We start from the raw sequence: 19,661 nt of genomic DNA on the forward strand, positions 1-19,661 counted from the left end.
GAGTCCCTCTGGAGCAGTTTGGAGTACGGCCAGCTGGGATGGAGTGGGATGGCTGTGCTGGAGGAGGCTGGAGCGCCCTATGCAGTCTCGTGACTCTGCACCACTCCTGTTTCTATTTTCCAAAGGGTTTGGGAAGCCCTAAAAATAGGAGCACAAACAAAACCCAGGGAGGAACAGCAGCTCCTCAATCTTCCACCTTGGAACTGGTCGTGCCTGTCAGGGCCGGTGCGGATGCGATGGAGATGTGGAGCTGGCAGGATGCTCCTGCTGGTCCAGGGGGAGATCTCCTAGGAGCCAATATCCTCACTGAAAGTGCTGTTGGGAGCCAGTCTATAGTTCCCCAGATGCTGTCACTGGCTGTTAATGGATATTTTGGCTTCCTGAGCCAAGTGTGGGGGGGAGAATTGTTGGACAACAACAGCCTGGCAGCAGGTTTGTGCATGGAAAAACACAGTAACAGTGTTTTCTCAAGATTTGAGGCCAGGATGACCTGTCCCAAATCCCACAGTGGCTGCTCACCATCACAGCCTAACAGGATTCCAGGTAATCCCATGAAGTGGATCTGGATGAGTTACACACCGGCTTCACCTAATACTTCCCACTCCTTCAAATCCCAGCCCTCCTTCCCGAGCATGCCATGCCCCCTGGTGCTGGAAGGAAGCAGCTCTGGGATAAACCAGGATGGCTCTCAGGTTGTGGGGCTCTCCAGAGGGGGCTGGAGAGGCTCAGCAGCAGCTTTGCTTCCATTCTTTTCCAGGAGGTGAGTGCTGTGCCTGCTGAACTTCCCGGGACCCGCCAGCCATGCCAGGGATTGTCGTGTTCCGCCGGCGCTGGTCTGTGGGCAGCGATGACCTGGTTCTGCCAGCCGTCTTCCTCTTCCTCCTTCACACCACCTGGTAAGTGAGAAGGGCACAAGGATGCTTGGAATTCACCCAGGAATTCTTCTGGCTGTTTCTGGCACGGCTGGAAATTCTCCCTGTGCTTCTACATGGGGCCGGAAAGTTTGGTTGGGACATGATGAACACCAACATTTTTCCAGCTTCTGTTCCCGTTTTCCAGCTTAGCTCTGTTCCAAGTTCTAGCCTAGTTCCAAAGAGCCTGACCAGAGCTTTTTGTTATCCTTCTGTGCTGCCCAAGATTCTCCACTAGAATTTAGGGTCGTGTTTCTCTACAGAAGCTCAGGAAAAACAGGCATGGAATTCTGGAATGGTTTGGGTTGGAAGAGGCCTCAAAGACCATCCAATTCCAACCCCCTGCCATAGGCAGGGATGGCTCCCACTAGATTGCTCCAAACCCTGTCTAACTTGGCCTTGAACTCTTCCAAGGGATGTTGCAGCCACGACTTCTCTGGAGTGGCAAATCCCATGGGATAATGTAGCATGGATGAAATGATTCTGATGGGGGTAGCAGGGCCTCTGGATGGCTTGTGGGGGTTTGGGGCCCAAATGAAGAATAATGTAAGGAGCTGTGGGATATTCTGTGGTTTCCTTGGCTTTCCTGCCCGGCAGGTTTGTGATCCTCTCGGTGGTGCTCTTCGGGCTGGTGTACAATCCCAACGAGACGTGCTCCCTGAACCTGGTGGACCACGGCCGGGGCTACCTGGGGATCCTGCTGAGCTGCATGATCGCCGAGCTGGCCATCATCTGGCTCAGCATGCGCGGGAGCATCCTGTACACGGAGCCGCGGGACTCCATGCAGTACGTCCTCTATGTGCGACTGGGTAAGCGGCCGGAGCCTCCACACTTCCCTGTGCTCTGCCCTGGGGCCTCCTCTCCCTGCCTCTGGGGCTCCTCTGGCACGGCCAGATGGCTGCCAGGATGTGCCGTGCATCCCGATGAATCCATAGGCTGCGCCTTGTCGTGGCTGTCAGACTGGCGGGCGATGTCCCAAATAGCCTCCTTTTCCTCTCGTGGAATCTGCTCCCCTTCTGTCTCTCTTTTCCCCCCCTATGTTTTCCAAGGATAGAGGCATAAATCCCAAAGGTTCTGACCCCGAGGTGTTGCCTCTTGACTCACTTGATTCATCCCTCCAGGCACTGGGAGCAAAAGAGGTTTTCTACCTGCTCACTCCCTTTATCTTCCTATAAGCAATTCCTCTTGTTCCCTCTCCAAAAACTAGAGCAGGGAAGAGAGTTATTCCTTGATCCCTCATTCCCTTTTAGCTTGTTTACCCTGGATTCTGTTGCCTTCCAGGTACAGAAATTTAATCAGATTTTTCTGTGCCAAATGAAAGGTTTCAAGAGAAAAATCTTGGGGGATTCAGAGCCAAATCCATTCCAAACAAATCATCCGTTTGCATCCCTGCTTTTTGCCGGGTTGTTTTCCTGCAGAATCCTCTAAAATAAGGATAACCTTGCTTGAAAGCTCAGTCTGGAAGACTTGGAATGCTCAGTGCAAGTCATTAACGCAAACAGCAAACAAATCTCCCTCTCCAACTTCCCAGCCAGTCTCCCTAGGGAAGCATGGAGAGCCTGGCAGTTTGTGTTAAAACCAGACTAAGTGGGGCAAAGGAGGTAGGGACAGTCCAAAGAAAGGTTTTCCTGGCCCCCCAAAACATCCCTTCTTCTTTCCTTAAACTCTGTGTGCTCAGGAGTGGGATTTCCTCTGGATTTTGGGTCTTGTATTCCCTTTTTCCTGGGTATTTTGCTCCTGGTGGTTGATCAGTTGTGCTGATGGAAGTGGGAGCGTGACCAGTGCGTGGGCAAGGTCCATGTGACTATCCCAATTTAAGCATGTGCTGTTTAATGCAGAGGAATTTAGGGAATTAACTCTAATGTGAACCTGGGAATGTCTCATCCCTGCTCCTGCTGCTCCTGTCCTGCAGCAGGCAAAGGGGAGAGGAGCTAAGGAAAGCAAAACCTAACTCAGGCATAAATTGGGTTCATCAGGAACCAGTCTCAGCCCTGATTCCTTGCCCAGGAAAGCTCTGTCTCCTGGAACTGGTCTTTCCAGGTCTGTAGCAAAGCCACTTAAGGCAAGATTCTGTGCCAGCAGGAGATAAGGAGGGTGAGTGGGATAAGCCAGGCTGGATTTAGTCTCAGCTCCACCAAAATTTAGCAATCCCAAGCAAAGTATTCACCTTCTCCACACCTGATTGCCCACGTGTCCTTTGGAATTCTGGGGAGAAAGTGGGAGGATGGGCACTTCAGAGCAGTTTCCCAGCTTTTGTTGTTCCAGGGAAGCACTGTTAATCCCCAGTTTCTAGTTTGCTGTCAGTCACATGCAAAACTGAGGAGCTCCTTAGGCGCTGTCTCCTTGGAACTGTTATGGGAAGGGCTGCAAAGGTGCTGAGAATGTTTGCTAAGCATAGTGAGCAGGATTAATCCTGGATCCACACACTCACATATTTTGGATCCGTGAGTCAGGCCAGCTGTCTGAGGTAGTTAAGGTTTGGGTCCTGTCATTCCTGCTGCCTCAGGGAGTCTTTCCAGCAGCGTGGGAGGAAGGTCTGGATCTCTGATTCATACCTGTGACACAACCAAGGGCGCTGACCCCTCCACAATCCCATTTTTTCGGAGCCGTTTGGAACATGTCACACTTTAGGCTCATCTCCTTACACATCCCCTTCCAAAGCGTTTTTATACCTATTCCTTGTGAGAAAATGGGAAGAGGAGCTCATCCTTAGGGAAGAGGCTGCTGTCATCCGTGCTGTTCCCATTTTTTCCAGCGATCCTGGTGATTGAGTTCGTGTACGCCATCGTGGGCATCGTGTGGCTGACACAGTACTACACCTCCTGCAACGACATCACAGCCAAGAGTGTCACCCTGGGTATGGAGCTGGAATGTGGCCTGGGAGCATTCCAATGGGTTGGCGGGCATCCTTCATTCCCCTGTGCCGATTGACTCTGGGAAGTGGCTGGGAGCTGTCAATGTGGGGCTTGTTTTCCTGTTTATTGCTCAGAACAGTCCTTCCATTCATCCGCCTGTGCTGCCGGCGCTCGGGCAGGGATCTGTGTTCCCAGGGAAGGGCAGTCTGTAAATTCTACTCTTGCCCTTCAGAATGGTTTTACTGTTTTCCTGGAAGCCTTTCCCAGTCTCCTGGTGGGGATGATGTTAATGGTGCAGCCCCGGATACTCAGGGAGCATTTAATGGCCCCATAAAACAGCCGGAAGACTCATCCAGCTGTGGCTTAAAAGCCTTTCCAGAGGATTTCCTTTTGGGGTGGGAAGTAAGAGCCAGAGCACGTGACTCCTGTTTTGTTTTTTTTTTTCAGGAATGGTGGTGTGCAACTGGGTGGTGATCCTGAGTGTGTGCATCACTGTGCTGTGTGTCTTTGATCCCACGGGACGCACCTTCGTCAAGCTCCGCGCCACCAAGCGCCGGCAGCGCAACCTAAGGACCTACAACCTCAGGTGAGGCAGCATTCCCTGGGATCTGGAATTCCAGGGTGCCTTGGGTGCAAGGGACCTTAAAGATCATGGAATTCCAACCTCCTGTCATGTGCAGGGATGCTTTCCACTAGAAAAGGTAGCTCCAGCCCAGCCTTGGATGCTTCCAAGGATGGGGCATCCACGGCTTCTCTGGGAAATCTGTTCCAGGGCCTCACCACCCTCACAGGGAAGCATCACTTCCCAATATCCCATCTGTCCCTGCCCTCTCTCTGTCAGTGGGAAGCCATTTCCCATTGTCCTGTCCCTCCAGCCCCTTGTCCAAAGTCCCTCTCCAGCTCTCTTGGATCCACTTGCGGCGCTTAAGATCTCTCCAGAGCCTTCTCTTGTCCAGGCTGAACATTCCCAGCTCTCCCATCCTGTCTTCACAGCAGACTGAATTTCCCTTCTATCCAAGGACACAGAGATTTAAGGAAAGAACCAATGAAGGGTTTCAGCATTACCAGTGCTGTTTCCTTTTGGCTATAGGCACCCAAAATCCTCCTCAAGCCAGGGAATTACAGGATGGTTTGGGTTGGAAGGGATCTTAAAGCCCTTTAAGCCATGGGCAGGGACACCTTGCACTATCCCAGGTTGTTCCAAGCTCTGTCCAAGCTGTCCTGGAACACTTCCAGGGATGGGGCAACCACAGCTTCCCAGGGCAAGGTTTCTGGAACGGTGTCCTGATTTTTTGGGATCTTGCCCTTCGCCTTTGCCTTGCTGCAGGGACCATTCTGCTCCGCTGAAGGGAATTTTGGGAGGATGCAGCTCCCTGTCAGGTGCTGTGTGTGGGCACCTGCATCCAAAGGAGGCAAAGCCATGCAGAATCCAGCTGGATTCTGCCTTAATTACTGGATTTGTGGGTCCTCATGTACCCTGCTGACCACAACAACTTGTTTGTCCATATCCCATAGCAGCGTTTTCCGTGGAAACACTGAGTGTGTGCTTAAATTTTCCTTACTTTGAGGCAGCATCTCCTTCCAAATCCCGTTTCTTCCTTTATTTTCCTCTACAAAATCCAACCTTTTGCCCTGAGGTTTCTCCTATTTAGTCTTGGCCAAGGAACAATTCCATTTGTGTTGGCAGTTGAATCTTTTAATTAAGAGTTGATTCCATCTTGGAGCTCCCCAGATGGGGAGAGAAAAAGCTTTTTTTCACCAAGCAAAGCTTTTTCTGAAGGATTTTTTCCAGTAGGGGACAACACAAACAGGCTTTGTTTCCTTTGATTTGTGACTGTCCTTGAGGAATGTGGCTTTGGAGGGCATCAGGATCCGAGGGATAAAAAATGAGGCTTTCAAAAACCACTCCATAAATATCCCATTTTTCATTTGGTTTATGTATTTTTCTGTATTCCAATGACTTGGAATGAGGTCTCCCTTTTGGGGGAAAATGGTCTTTTCTAAGAATAGTGCATCAAGTTCTGTGAGAAGGAGCCTGGGTTTTTTTGTGGAATGTCAGATATTCCTCCTGACCTTTCCAATGTGTTACAGTGGCCTGGAATATTTGGAATTAGTGCCTAGCATGGTGATTCTGCTTGGAATCAGGACATTCCCAGGAAGATAAGAAGGATGATACTGTGGATGTAGTACTGCATCCAAGGAAAAAAATTCTTTCCTGTGATAGTGGTGAGGCACTGGAATGGTTTTCCCAGAGCAACTCTGGCTACTCCATCCCTGGAAATGTCCAAGGCTGGATGGGGCTTGGAGCAATCTGGGACAGTGGGAGCTGTCCCTGCCCATGGCAGGGGCTGAAAGTGGATGAGCTTTGTGCTCCCTTCCATCCCAAACCGTTCCAGAATTCTTGATGATTTTTCCAAAGCAAATCCGAGCTCCACAGCTTGCACAAGTAAATTCAAACCAACCCCAAAATTCTCTCCTCTGTGGGGAATTTTGAGATTTCAGAAAGCTGAGTGAAGGCCTTTCTCCCTTGGCTGGGATTTTCCCTCCAGGCCTGCAGTATTTATGGAGAGCTTGTTCCTGCTGTTCATGGATTTTCCCTCTGGAAAGGGAATGTTAACAGCTGTTAACAAGCAAACGCTGTGGGCTATGATGTGAAAAACAAACATCAAATGTGACTGTTCACTGCTCAAACAATTGTTTCCAAAGGATACATTCCCAACTTCTCCCTCTTGCTGAAAGAAATCCTTTCCAAGGAATAGATGAGGAAGTTCTCTGCCTGGCTGGATTGTATCCCACGGTGGTTTTCCTTTCCCAGTGGCATCGTGGTGTGTGTGGGCTGGGAAAAAGAAACAACCCAATAAAGGGCTTGGCTTGCTGTGCCAAGGCTTTTCCATGGAGCTTTGGAGCTCCTACTGAACGAGTGGAAGTTAGGAAGAAAGAATTTGGGAAAAGATGGAGGGAAAACAGCTCAGAGTGCACTTGGTTGTTGAACCCTGCCAGGGAAATTCTGGAGTTCTTTGGAATCTGGGGGAGCAAAGCCCTGCTGCCACTCATATTCCCATTCCTCTTCTGAAAGATTATGGAGAGCTGTTTTCAGATACTCAGGCAGGAGCTGATGGATCCCTGTGGGATCTGCTCCTTCCATTTCAAGCAAATATTCCTTTGCAGCATCTTTTCCTTCCAGGTGCAAACCACTTTCTGGGCTTGGACTTATCCTGATGGGATACCCTGCCAGAAAATGGAGTGGTGTTTTATTTTGGATTGCTCTGGCCTGGATTAAATCTGTGTTTCCCTAAAAAAAAGAGGAGTATGGACTTCAGGGAGCTTGGCACTCTGGCCCGGAGTCAGTCCCTACTTCTGTGGCAGGGGGTGGAACACAATGATCCTAAAAGTCCCTTCCGACCCAAAGCATTCCTTGATTCTGTGATTGGGAAAAATTGCATGTCTGAAATGCTCAGGGTCTCTTGTGCCATTCCCAGTCCCTCACCCTGAGGTAACTTTCTCCTCCTGAGTGGTTGCACATCCTGGCACATGGAGCAGCTGCCAAATTGCAACAGGAACTTCATTCCATCCATCCCATTCACGCAGGATACCAGGTGTCCAAACACAGTGCTTGATCCTGTGGATTCACACTTCTCTGGAGCATATCCAGGGAAGGGAACAGAACTGGAGCACCAGGGGGGGCTGAGGGAGCTCAGGGGGCTCAGCCTGGGTAAAAAGAGGATTGGGAGAACGTTATCCCATTTTTCCAGGGACAGCACAGCCTGTGCCACTCCGTGTTGGATCCTACACCATGTTCTGCCTCTCCTCACATTCCTGCTCTCCCCTTTATCCCCAGACACCGCCTGGAAGAGGGACAAGCCAGCAGCTGGACACGCAGGCTCAAGGTGTTCCTCTGCTGCACACGGACAAAGGACTCCCAGTCGGTGGGTACCAAATATCTCCTGCTGGGAATCAAAATATCAGTGGGAGAAATCCCTGTTTTCCCTCAGGTTAGCACATCCTGGGCAGCTACCATTTCCCTTTATCAGCCCCTTCCTGAGTGCTTTCTCCTGTTGTTTCCATCAATCTTACACCCTTAAGGAGGAGAATTTGGAAATGTGAAAACAAAAACCTGGAAGAATCACCAAAATCCTTCTGGATCTCCTGACAATCAAAAACTGTCTAATCCCTAGATCCACAAGAAGGTCACTGGGAATTTTCATGTGCTGCCATTGGGATTTTCCCTTGCTGTTCTCTAGCAGGGAAGGGTAAAGGCCTTGAAACTCCTTCCCCAAAAGTTATCATTCCATTCTCCTTAGAATCACTAGGAGCAGGTTTGTGCCTGAGGGTGGGATTCACCAGCATTCCGGAGGACCTGCTGGAGAGGCAAGTCAAACTTTGGAGCTTGAAAAGTTTGCTTTTGATTTAACTAAGTCAGTTAAAATTCTGAGGATTTGAGGACTCCTGAAGGAGCCAGCAGAACCAGGGAGTTGTTCCCAAAGGGAGGAGAAAGTCATAAAAATCAGGAGATTTGTGTACTTGCAGGCACTGAGCTCTGAATTAGTTACAACCGCTCAGGGAAAAAGCTGGGATTTATCAAGGACATTCCAACAAAACCAGCAGTGGCCAAAAAATCCGCCCAGACGTTTAACTCCAGTTAGAAGGGCACGGAAAATGACAGGGAAAGCACCAAGGGACCGACCACAGCCGCTGTGTCCTCACTAAATATAGCCCAGAGTTCGTGCTCCAAAAGGATGCAGCGGGAAAAGGAGCACACTGGAAGGGATGTGAACGTGGAGAGGAAGAGAAATGAGACAGGGATGGAAAGCTCCAAAGGGAAAGTGGAAAAATAAAGGAGAGTCAGGTGAACGTTTGTTCTTCCCAGGTGATGAATTGGATTAACAGCATTTCTTAGGGAGTGCTGTGGAATTGTCCACAGGTGCATTTTCCAGAGTGTGGAAGGCTTCAGGAATTGTCACAGTCCTTGTGCAGAAATCCAGCACTGTGTCTCAGAATGCTGCCCCTCCCAGGATCCCTTTCCCTGGCTGAAATGCCACCATGTTCCTTGGGAATGTCCTTCTGGGAAGTTCAAGCTCAGGCCTGACAGCTCCCAGCTTATCTGCTGGGGAAATCCATCTGGAAAACTGAGACCAAGGGAGCTTTGTGCCCTGGCAGCTCCCACAGAAGCTTTTCCTTGGTGCTCCAGAGCAGAGACTCTTCCCTTCTCCCTGAGAGCACATCCAGGTCAGGGATGTGCCAGGGTGCTGGAGACTCCTGCCCTGAGGCACAGTGTGGATTCTGTTTCCTGGAAGAGAGAGCCCTGACAGGCACCTGAATGCCCTGAACAACTCTCATTTTATTCAGTATTGCAAAATATTCCAAATATTTCGAGTTCTTTTTAACAAACTTTCCATTTTGCAGTGACTGTTACTCTTTTTTGTTAAGCTTGGAATAAAAGTGGATTCCAAATGCCTCACATTCCTCGTGCTGTTGAATTTCCACTTTACATCCAGCTTTTGAGCAATTTCCAGCCTCTTTTCTCTGCAGGAACAAGCCCTGACGTTGTGTCCTGGCATGGCAGCGTGTGGAATGAATGAGCACGTAATGGATCAGAAATGAATCCATTGCTGCCCATCCCAGACCCCATGGAAAAAAAATGTAGCAGCAGAGGATCATTGTCCTCTGGGCTGGAAAAGTGTTTTATGGAATGGACATGGCTTTGGGGAAAGGATCTGGGGTGAAGTCTGAAGCCTCAGAGCCTTCAGGGTTTGTAGCAGAGCACTCCAGGTGGACAAACAGGAATAATGTCAGGTGTTCCCAGAAAAAGCTGTTCCTTTGGAGCGGAAAATATGCACTGAACTTCCATCAGGGCCTTTTTTTTGTCACAGCATCCAGGGCTGGAGCTGCCACTTTGGATTAATGGGTGTTTGTCCTGTTTCCTTTGGAGGCTCTTGGCATTTCTTGTGAGCTCACAGGAGCCATGCTAGGATTGATGAGGTCAGGATTTCAAGGATACTGCGGTTGGAATGCCGGTGGCTTTCCAAAGGCACTGCTGGCACAGAGAGTTGGCACCTGGAGCCCCAGTTCTTAATGGGGATTTAACTGGCTTTTGTAGGGAAGTGAAAAATGACTGAAAGTCATCCCACATGCCAGGAGTTTGGCAGGGATAAAAGGATGTAGGTCATTCCTGCAGGGAAGAGAAGGGATTTACTGTCTTGATGGTCAAAGAAGGGAGAGGAGAAATCCCGTCCTGGAGTGCTCAGGGTTTCCACAACACTCCAGTCTTGTGGGTTTTGACGCTGGATAAAGGATACTATGAAAACGCAGGGTAAAGGTTCAGGTAAGGCTGTGATCATCCTTGTAGGAAAAGTTTTGGATAGCAGGAGTCAAATATGGATCATTGGTGGGTACAGCTCCATGTTTTGTTGCTCCAGCCTCTGGATCATCCTTGTCTTTAGGCTGGAGTAATGACAGGTCAGCACTGACCCACATTCCAGCCCCTCTCCAGCCTCCCAAAATATTCTCCTGTAAGGTCTTGTGGTTTTCTTTTCCTGCAGCACAGAGCAAAAAGTGGAAAAAGGACATTTCTCATCAAAATATCTTTGTCCCTCTGCTCTAGGGCTTTGCTTGACCCTCTCAGGTCACTTCCATTTCTGTCCCTCCTTTTTTGGGTTTGGTCACCTTCATTCCTGGGAATTCTGCATTCAGTGTCTCAGTTGTACTTTTCGTGCCTTTTTGCTTGGGTGTCATCCAAAATAAACTTGGAAAAGCCTGGCAACATGGACAAAAGGATCCCAGGTCTGGGATAAATTTGGGTGAGTTAAATTTGGACAGAAGGATCCCAGGTCTGGAATAAGTACAGGCAAGTTAAATGTGGGCAAAAGGGTCTCAGGTCTGGGGTAAATTTGGGGAAAGGTTCCCAGGTTTGGGTTAAGTTTGAGCAACAGGATCTTGGGTCTGGGATAAATATGAGAAAAAGGATCCCAGGGCAAAATTAGAGTTGAAAAGACTCTTAAATAGGACAAAATTAGTGTTTTTTTCCTCATGTAATGGCCTTTATTCTGCTTTAGAGGAGAAAGGATGACTCCAAGGTAGCACTGGATTGGGATTTGCTTGGTTTTCATCCCATTTTCTCTGTTTTGTTGAATAGAGAGAGCCAAACCCATTCCCTTTCCCTCCCTGTGTCCTGTGTGAGCTGTTTGGATGTCGAGGTGCCCACACACGGCACAAATCCAGCCCCCGAGTGCGACTGTGGAAAACAAACACGACACAATAATCATGTGATTAGTCCAGATCTGGCATTCCCTGCAGGAATCTCGCGCCTGTTTGGGAGGCTGAGCTCCAGAAACGAGTCCAGTTCTCACTCTGTGTCCTGTTTTGAGGCTTCCCACACCCAAACTCCTCCTCCTCCCTCTCCAAGCCCTCTCTCCCTGGATTTTGCAGGATGCCTACTCCGAGATCGCCTACCTTTTTGCGGAATTTTTCCGGGACCTGGACATCGTGCCCTCGGACATCATCGCGGGGCTGGTGCTGCTGCGGCAGCGTCAGCGCGCCAAGCGCAACGCCGTGCTGGACGAGGTGGGCAAACGTGGCAACCCCTGCCATCCCAGCTGCCCTGGGTGGGATTCCCTGCAGGGAAACAGCTGCAGGGCTCTGCCCACCTTACCTCTGGGCTGTTCTCGCTTGCTGATGTGGGGAAGAAAAACAATGGGGAACTTCAGCAGCTTTCCATGAGTTTTTCCCTGTCAAACGCCTCTGCTGGTGCTGGAATCTGGATTGGTCCTCTCCAGGCAGATGATACAGGAGGTTCTCTTGATGCCAAAACACCTCCAAGGGGGTTGTAGGTACATGGAAATGAATGGGAAGATTATTCCCACTGTATAAAGATAATGGAGAAGACTCCAGCAATCTGCAGGGGGAAAAATTCCTAAAATTTCCAAAATTCCTAAATTTCCAAGCCGCTATTGAGGTTTGCAGATTGTCAAGCCAGTAGGAAATGGATTTATTTTATTGGAGTTTTTCCCTTGATTTGGGATTCAGGAAAAATTCCCAGTTTTCCAAGCTGCTGATGAGGTTTGCACATTGTCAGCCCAATAGGAAATTGATTTGTTTTAATGATTTTTTCCCCTTTGAGTTGGGATTCAAATCAGGGAGGAGTAAAACCATTGGAAGTATTTGAGGGGCCTGGTTGGGATATTTGAGAGTGGATTTTTGTCTTGCTGTCACATGTAGGAATTTTTCTGTGTATTTGTGGCTTCCAGGCAAACAATGACATTTTAGCTTTCCTGTCTGGAATGCCAGTGACCAGGAACACCAAATACCTGGATCTGAAGAATGCGGTAAGGCCCTGGGATATGGGATCCTCCAAACTCACCTGTGATCCTTGTTTTCTTTTCCTCACTGGCTTCTCTTATGCCTTTCTGCCCCTCTTTGAAATGATCCGAGAAATTCCATGAGAATGGAATGAAACTTGATCTCTGGAGGCTTGGTGAGGTGATTTTGCTGCAAGAGAGTCAGCAGTGTTATCCATGATTTATTCCAGATTTTGATTCATCCCTGATTTTGGTTTATCCCTAATTTATCTCTGATTTAGATTTATCTGACTTATCCCTGATTTTGATTTATCCCTGATTTTGATTTTCCCACCAAATTTCCACCCCCTCATTATCCCCCTTCAGCTCTTCCTCCAATTTACCTCTGATTTCTCCCTGATGTTTCCCTGATTTTCCCCTCTGATTATCCTGCTGTGTTTAACTCCAACCCCCGATCCAGCTCATTGGAATAACTGAGCTTTTATAGGATGCAACTGCTTCACATTGGCTTTGTGGCCCTCTCCAGGCATCCTCTGGCCTGCTGGAGAGGGGATATTTAGGGAGCTCATTTCCAAATCTGCAGGAAGGAGCTTCCTTGGCAGCATGGTGGGATACCCCAGAGAATTCCTCAGGAAATCAGGCAGAGGAATCTCTGGGAGGGGGTGGCGCTTGCCTGGCATCCCCACCTCGCTCTCCTCAGTCACCACAGCGCAGCTGGGAGAGGGGGCTGGCACTCAGCACGTGCCTAACCATGGAAAAAGGGAATGGAGGGGGGAATTCCAGGAGATGGCAGGCTCAGGGAGTGCCGTGTCTTCCAGCAAGAGATGCAGCGGTACCGGGAGGTGTGTTACTACATGCTCTTCGCCCTGGCTGCCTATGGATGGCCCATTTACCTCATGAGGAAACCCACATGTGGACTCTGCCGCCTGGCCAGATCCTGCTCGTGAGTGCCCACCCTCATCCCTTTTTTCCTGCCTGGTTTACCCACATTTAGAAAAACTCTTAGTTTTTCCCCATGTTTATTTCATCCCCTTGGTGCTTCCTCCCTGCTCAATTTATTTTCTGTCTTTTTCTCCTCGTGTTTTTACTTTCCATCTCTCTGGGCTTCATATTCCAAAGGCTTTCTGAATCCCTTCCAGTTCCTAGTACATAAACCAGCCTGTCCTCTGCTCCATCCTCTCTGGAGCATGGAACAGCCAGTGGAGACAGCTCACCTGGCACAACACCAAGTCCAAAAAGAGCTTCTTGGAGCTCAAAAATCAGGGAGTTGACATTTGGGTCCTGATTAAAAGACCTCCAAGATTTGCCTGGCTTGGGCTGTGCTCCCTCAGATTAATTGGATTTTTCCAGCTCAGAATTTTTGCCCCGGTGCAAGGGTTTGTTTCCAGTTGCCAGAATTCTGTCACCGGATTCAATTTGGGGACAAGCTTTTGGCACTTCCTGGGCTATTGGGAGGAATGTGATTCCTTTGGAATACTTTAATTTATGAGAGAGAAGAAAGGAAAATCAACCTGAGCTTCTCTTTTTATTTTGGGATGATTCTAAACCCATTGTTTTCCTATAAATAAACCTGGAGCTCGGTCAGTGTTGGCTTTTCCACATTGAAGCACTGGAAAACTGTGCTTCCAAGGACAGTATCCTTTGAGGAGCCATCCCACCCCACAATCCTTAGATTCCTTGGGGACTGGCTGCACTGTAGCTCTCTCTGGTGCTCAAAAGGAAAACTGCACCTGATCCCAGATTTTGAGGCTGTTTCATGGTTTTATCCTTCACTTGGCACTCGCTGCCATCGAGATGAGGTTCGGAGGGGCCGCCTTTCCCTTTCCTCTAGGAATGCCACTCCAAATCCAGCCTTTTCCCCTCAAAGCCGTGCTTCCTGCCTGCAGGTGTTGCTGCCTGTGCCCGTCGCGGCCGCGCTACGCTCCCGGCGTCACCATCGAGGAGGACAATTGCTGTGGCTGCAACGCCATCGCCATCCGCCGCCACTTCCTGGACGAGAACATGACCTCCGTGGACATCGTCTACACTTCCTGCCACGACGCTGTAAGCACAACCCCAGGCCCCCTTCCCAAGGGGATTTACCCCCTTCCAGCTCTGCTGGGACAAAGAAGGGAAATGAAACCTTTTTCTCTTCCATTTCCATCAAAAAATTCTGTTATTTGGACACAAGTCCTGTCGTATGCTCTGTCTCCTTTTCCCCAAGGATAATCCAACAGGAATGTCTCTCCTGATCTCTTGCAGGTTTATGAAACCCCTTTCTACGTGGCTGTGGACCATGACAAGAAGAAGGTGGTCATCAGCATCCGGGGGACTCTGTCCCCAAAAGTAAGTGGGATATGCAGTGGCCTCCTTAGTGGATATTCCAGAGAGTTGGAGCCCTTCCCAGTTTGGAATCCTGACTTGGATTTGACTCACCTGAAGCAAGGTGACTGCTTTTCTTCCAGGATGCCCTGACGGATCTGACAGGGGACGCGGAGCGCCTGCCAGTTGAGGGGCACCACGGAACATGGCTGGGACACAAGGTGGGGAAAACGATCCCAAACCAAGCAAAACCCCTTGGTTTTTTTTTAATTATTTCACTTTTTAATTATAAACCCCCAAATGGTCTTAATTACTTGAAAAAGAAGTTACGGAAAGGGCTTTGAGGTGTTAAATAATTAGTGGGAACAGTTAAAATCACTGGGCGTGTAATTAAAAACTCAGTGCAATTAGAGAATTCCAGATTCAGGAAGGCATCGTGGAGACCCACAATGAAATTCCTGGAGCCACTCAAATGACTTTTTCTTCCAACAACCTTTAAGGAATTTTCAATCAAAGCCTGAGAATGTGCTTAAAATTCTGCTGTGATGGGAATGTCCTCCAAGGATGCTGGCAGGACTCGGATCCGTGAAATTAGATGGGTGCTCTGTGTCTGTGAGCAGCTCTGGGCTGGCTAAATCCATTTATTCCAGAGCTGACCTTTGCCCCTGGCTGGCAAAGGAACGACGTGCTGAGTTTTTAAGATGATCAGGAATTTGGCAGCTTCCAAAGCTGCAGTGCCAAGCTGGGAAAGGAAAATCCAGAGTGAAGGTTGGAAGGAATGGAACAGTTGCTGGAAGTGCTGCTGGGGGGAAGGAGGTGTTGCTCAAGGTGGGGTGTGGAGCTTGGAAATCCTTGGAAGCCATGAGTTGGGAGCTCCAGCTTGCCTCATGGTGTCCTGCTGGAATACCAAACCTCTTCCCTCTGCTTTAGGATATAGAACCATGAAATCCTGGGATGGTTTGGGTTGGAAGGGACTTCAAAGATCCTGTTCTAACCCCTGCCCACAGGCTAGGACACCTTGGAGCAACCTGGATTAATGAAAGGTCTCCCTGCTCATGGGACTGGGATGGGCTTTTAGGTCCCTTCCAATCCAAACCACTCCAGAATTCCATGATTCAATGAAAATCCAGGAATAGATCCTTGCAGAAATTGGCTTTGCTTTTGATCTTTGTATGAAAATATTCCTCCACTGGCGACTTCCATGAAACATTATCAGTTTATTCCCTTTGTTCCAGACAGAGCTTTTATTTGTCCTTTGTGTTATTTCTTTTTTGGGATTACTGCCAGGAGAGAAATATTCACTTTCTCTGGAATTATTATCAATATTAATCTACAGACAATAATGTGCTGTTGATTCCCGAGGGAAAACTAAGAGAGATAATGGAATTTTAAATGCATTTTTAATGTCCAGGAGTCAAGTTTAATATCCAAACAAATCCAATGTCTCACTTACACATTTAATTTGGAAACAAGGACTTGGCTATGTGGGAGCTTTCCCAGGATTTGTTTCATTTGGGGTGTTTTCCTGCTAATTCTGTCCCACCCATCCCCGGGGGTGTCTGTAAGCCATCCTAAAATTCCAAGTCTTGATGTTTACATGAAATTTTTTATCACTCCACAGCTCCAATGTCACAATTTAAAAAAATATTTATCAGGCCTCTGAGCTATTCTGGATCAAAAAATAGAGCTGGAACTAAAGTTTAGGGATTAGAATGCCAAAAAAAAGGGATTATAACTCAAAGAAGAATCCAACTTCACTATTTTTGCAATAAAGTCCACTGATTTTATAACAAAGTTAATTTAAAAAATAATCCTCAGCCAAAGGGGTGAATCCAGATTTAATTGTTGAACTCCCAGGACATAGTTAGTGAAAATAGGATGTTACAGAGCTTTGTTTCCTGGTGTTGAGCCAACCAGAAGGACAAGGAGCTGCTGGAAAGTCCTGGAAGCTGAGCCATGATCCCAGTAATAAGATTTTTCAACATTTTTCTCTCATAAATAGACCCTTCTGGGGGTTTTCCCCCAAAATCTCAAATATCTCACAGCAGTTTTGTGCCTTTGAGATGCAAAACAATGCAGAATATTTCTATTCCCTTTCCCTAAATTTTTGATCCATTTGGTTATTTACATGTGAACTTGCAAAATTAAGCCCAATTAGTTTTATTAACTTGAAATTGGATTTGTTTCCTAGAGAATTTATGGATGCCTACATCCCTGGAAGTGTCCAAGACCAGGTTAGATGAAGTTTGGAGCAACCTGGGCTAATGGCACATGTCCCTGTCCATGGAATGGGATGATCCTTAAGATCCCTTTCAACCCAAACCAGGATTCCAGGAATTTTAGGGAATTTTTCCAATGGTGAATCTAAATGGAAGTTTACAGTCTCATTCCATAATCATTAAAATCCCTGTCTCCATTAGGAAATAATTACCAAAAACACCTCCCAAAGGCTGACAAACATCCCAGCAGTGACATCACCGTGGATTTGGGTCATGCTCCCTAAAAATAGAATCCCAAATTCGCGGTGGGAATTTAGATCAGTGGCCTGCTGCTCACTTCTCATTAGGATTGGGAGTGGAGACTCTTCTGGAAGCTGGGGAGGAGCTGGGACAAGGCATAACCGCTGTGGTGCTTTTTGGTGGTGGCAGCATTCCATTTAACTCATTTCCATGAAGTGGGGTCTCCCCTGTCCTGCTTCCTCTCTTCAGTATCCAGATTGGGATCAAAGACATCTCAGGTGCTGAGGACCTGGAAAAATCCATGTTTCTTTGCTTTTTTTTTCCCCTTACTGGCTTCTCTTATGCCTTTCTGCCCCTCTTTGAAACAACCCAAGAAATTCCATAAGAATGGAATAAAACTGGATCTCTGGAGGCTTGGTGAGGTGATATCGATGCAAGATAGTCAACATTGTTATTCCTGACTTATTCCTGATTTATCCCTGATTTTGATTTATCCCTGGTTTTGATTTTCCCACCTGATTTTCCCACCAAATTTCCTCCCCTCATTTTCTTCCCACCATTTTCCTCCTCAGCTCTTCCTGTGATTTACTTCTGATGTTTCCCTGATTTTTCCCTCTCATTATCCTGCTGTCATATCCTCATTACCCTTTTTAACTCCAACCCCCAGTCCAGCTCTCCAGGATAACTGAGGTTTTATATATTATTATTTACATATATTTTTCTTTGCTTTTGGAGCCAGGAATCTTTTCTTATCTCTGAGATGAAGAGTGAGCCCCCAATAACATTTCCATTGTACTCACACCATTTTAAGATAGGGATTTAAAGGAAAACAGCCAAGGAGATGATTTTCCCCATGTCCCCCCATTTTTTGGAGTTCAGGCTCACTTCCCACTGAGTTAAACTGTAGCATTATCAGAAATTTATGCAACAAACCAAATTCCAGTAGCTTGTTTATAATTGCACTTGGAATTGCATTGAACTACATTTGGAATCTGAGAAACACTCCTCAGCAGAGAGGAGGAATGTTTAGACCCAGATGTGATCTTTCCCATCTTCCAGCACTCCTTGACTTCTAGGGAATAAAAACTTTTAATAATTTGGGATGAATGTCCTCTGACAGCCAAATCCCCTTAATATTGATGGCTGGAGAAGGCAGGAACTAATTCCTTGTGCTTTTCCCTTTGGTGTTTGAATCATTAACTCTATTAAAATGATTCACACTTTTATTCCTAGATTTAAATTGAAAACTCCGTCCCAGATTTACCTGGAATAGGATAATTTGGGTTTAAAACCACCAATATTTAGAATATCCAAGTCTATTTCTCTGTTCTGCCCCAGGTCCCTTGGCCTGAAGTACCAAATCCACAATCCTGTGTTTAAGTTAATTGGATTTGGGGTAGTTTTCCCCCTAAAATCCCAGGAATAGGCCCTTGGAGTGTTCCTTAATTAAGAACTGTCTTTACTCCTTAAGCACCAAAACTTTGGAAATGCAGAGGGGAATCAGTTCCCCTTCCATCCAGATCCATGCTGAGGGACATTCCAGAGCTTCCTCACCTTCTGGATGCTGAGATGCCATTTACATCCTGCTGTGTGTTCCTGCTCCCACAGGGAATGGTGCTGTCTGCTGAGTACATCAAGAAGAAGCTGGAGCAGGAGATGGTGCTGTCCCAAGCTTTTGGGCGGGATTTGGTGAGTACGAGTTGTTTCTGGACAGAGGATGAGATTTCCATAAAAACCTGGGTTTTAAGGGAATCTCTGTGTCCCTGAGTCTGTTGTATTCATTTCTCAGCTCACCCTTTAATTCCTGGATTTCCAGCTAGTTACTCATTTTGTGGAATGGTTTGGGTTGGAGGGGACCTTAAAGCTCATCCCATTCCACCCCCTGCCATGGGCAGAGAACATTCCACAAGATCAGGTCGCTCCAAGCCCCATCCAGACTTCCTGCAAGGCTTTTTTATTTTGGAAGCACCAATAGTGCAGAGCTCCTGATTATTTTCCTTTTCCTGAGGCAGGAAGTCCCACATGGTGGCAATGAGGGACAGGGAGCATTAAAACCAAATCAGCAGGAACTAAAATCCCATTTTTATGGAGATATTCTTTGGAATGTGGTGGTGACTGTCCCTGTAGGCACATTCCTGGTGGCAGGGAGATGTCACAGGACTCAAGGGAGATGTTGGGAAGCAGCTTACCTTGTTTTATATGTTAGAAATAGTTGCTGAAGTGCTGCCTTGGGATATTTGGTGGATGGAGGGAGAGATAAACCAGCATCCAGCTTTTTGGGATGGAGCTTCATTCCTCTCTGCCTACAAAGGGAAAATGGGAGCTGTTCTGTTACTGAGGAGGAATATTTCCTAGCTTTAGGTCCATAAGTGCCATCCCAGGTCCCACCAGCACAGGACCTTGTTTCTGACGGTTGCCAAGGACAGATATTCCATAGAAAAGTGTCCAGTGAGGTTTAGAGACACTTTCTGTGTGAGCTTGGATGTTTTCAGGAGGGACAAAAAGCTCCCATCAAATCTTAAATGATTCAGATAGCTTGTGTGCCTTTCCTTTTTTTTTTTTTCCCACCTTCTTTCTTTCAGAAAAGTCCCAGTAGGCCAAATGTAGAATTCAAGAAGTGAATGAATTCCAGCCTCCAGTGAGGCCCTGGCATGGGTTTCCCAGAAAAGTTGTGTCTGTCCCATCCCTGGAAGTGTTCCAGCATGGGTTGGATGGGGCTTGGAGCAACCTGGGCTAGTGGAAGGTGTGGAGTGGAATGGAATGATCTCTCCCTTCCTTTCCACCCTAAACCATTCCAGGATTCTGTGATGATTCCATGATTCAGAACAAGCAAGGCGCCAT

At 47.6% G+C, this 19,661-nt stretch overlaps 1 protein-coding gene across 1 annotated transcript in view; it reads left to right on the plus strand.

Annotated features, from left to right (window-relative positions):
* DAGLA (diacylglycerol lipase alpha) overlaps nt 1-19,661 on the plus strand; it is a 34,535-nt gene that overhangs the window by 1,971 nt on the left and 12,903 nt on the right. The window contains exons 2-13 of the mRNA XM_058806669.1: nt 758-896; nt 1,509-1,720; nt 3,667-3,768; nt 4,214-4,352; nt 7,605-7,692; nt 11,192-11,326; nt 12,010-12,087; nt 12,879-13,003; nt 13,947-14,103; nt 14,302-14,385; nt 14,505-14,582; nt 18,429-18,509. Of these exons, the coding sequence (XP_058662652.1) occupies nt 802-896; nt 1,509-1,720; nt 3,667-3,768; nt 4,214-4,352; nt 7,605-7,692; nt 11,192-11,326; nt 12,010-12,087; nt 12,879-13,003; nt 13,947-14,103; nt 14,302-14,385; nt 14,505-14,582; nt 18,429-18,509 (1,374 nt within the window). The 5' untranslated portion in view covers nt 758-801. The remainder of the gene's footprint in view (nt 1-757; nt 897-1,508; nt 1,721-3,666; nt 3,769-4,213; nt 4,353-7,604; nt 7,693-11,191; nt 11,327-12,009; nt 12,088-12,878; nt 13,004-13,946; nt 14,104-14,301; nt 14,386-14,504; nt 14,583-18,428; nt 18,510-19,661) is intronic.

This window comes from Ammospiza caudacuta, chromosome 6, assembly GCF_027887145.1.
Source record: "Ammospiza caudacuta isolate bAmmCau1 chromosome 6, bAmmCau1.pri, whole genome shotgun sequence".
NCBI lineage: Eukaryota > Metazoa > Chordata > Aves > Passeriformes > Passerellidae > Ammospiza > Ammospiza caudacuta.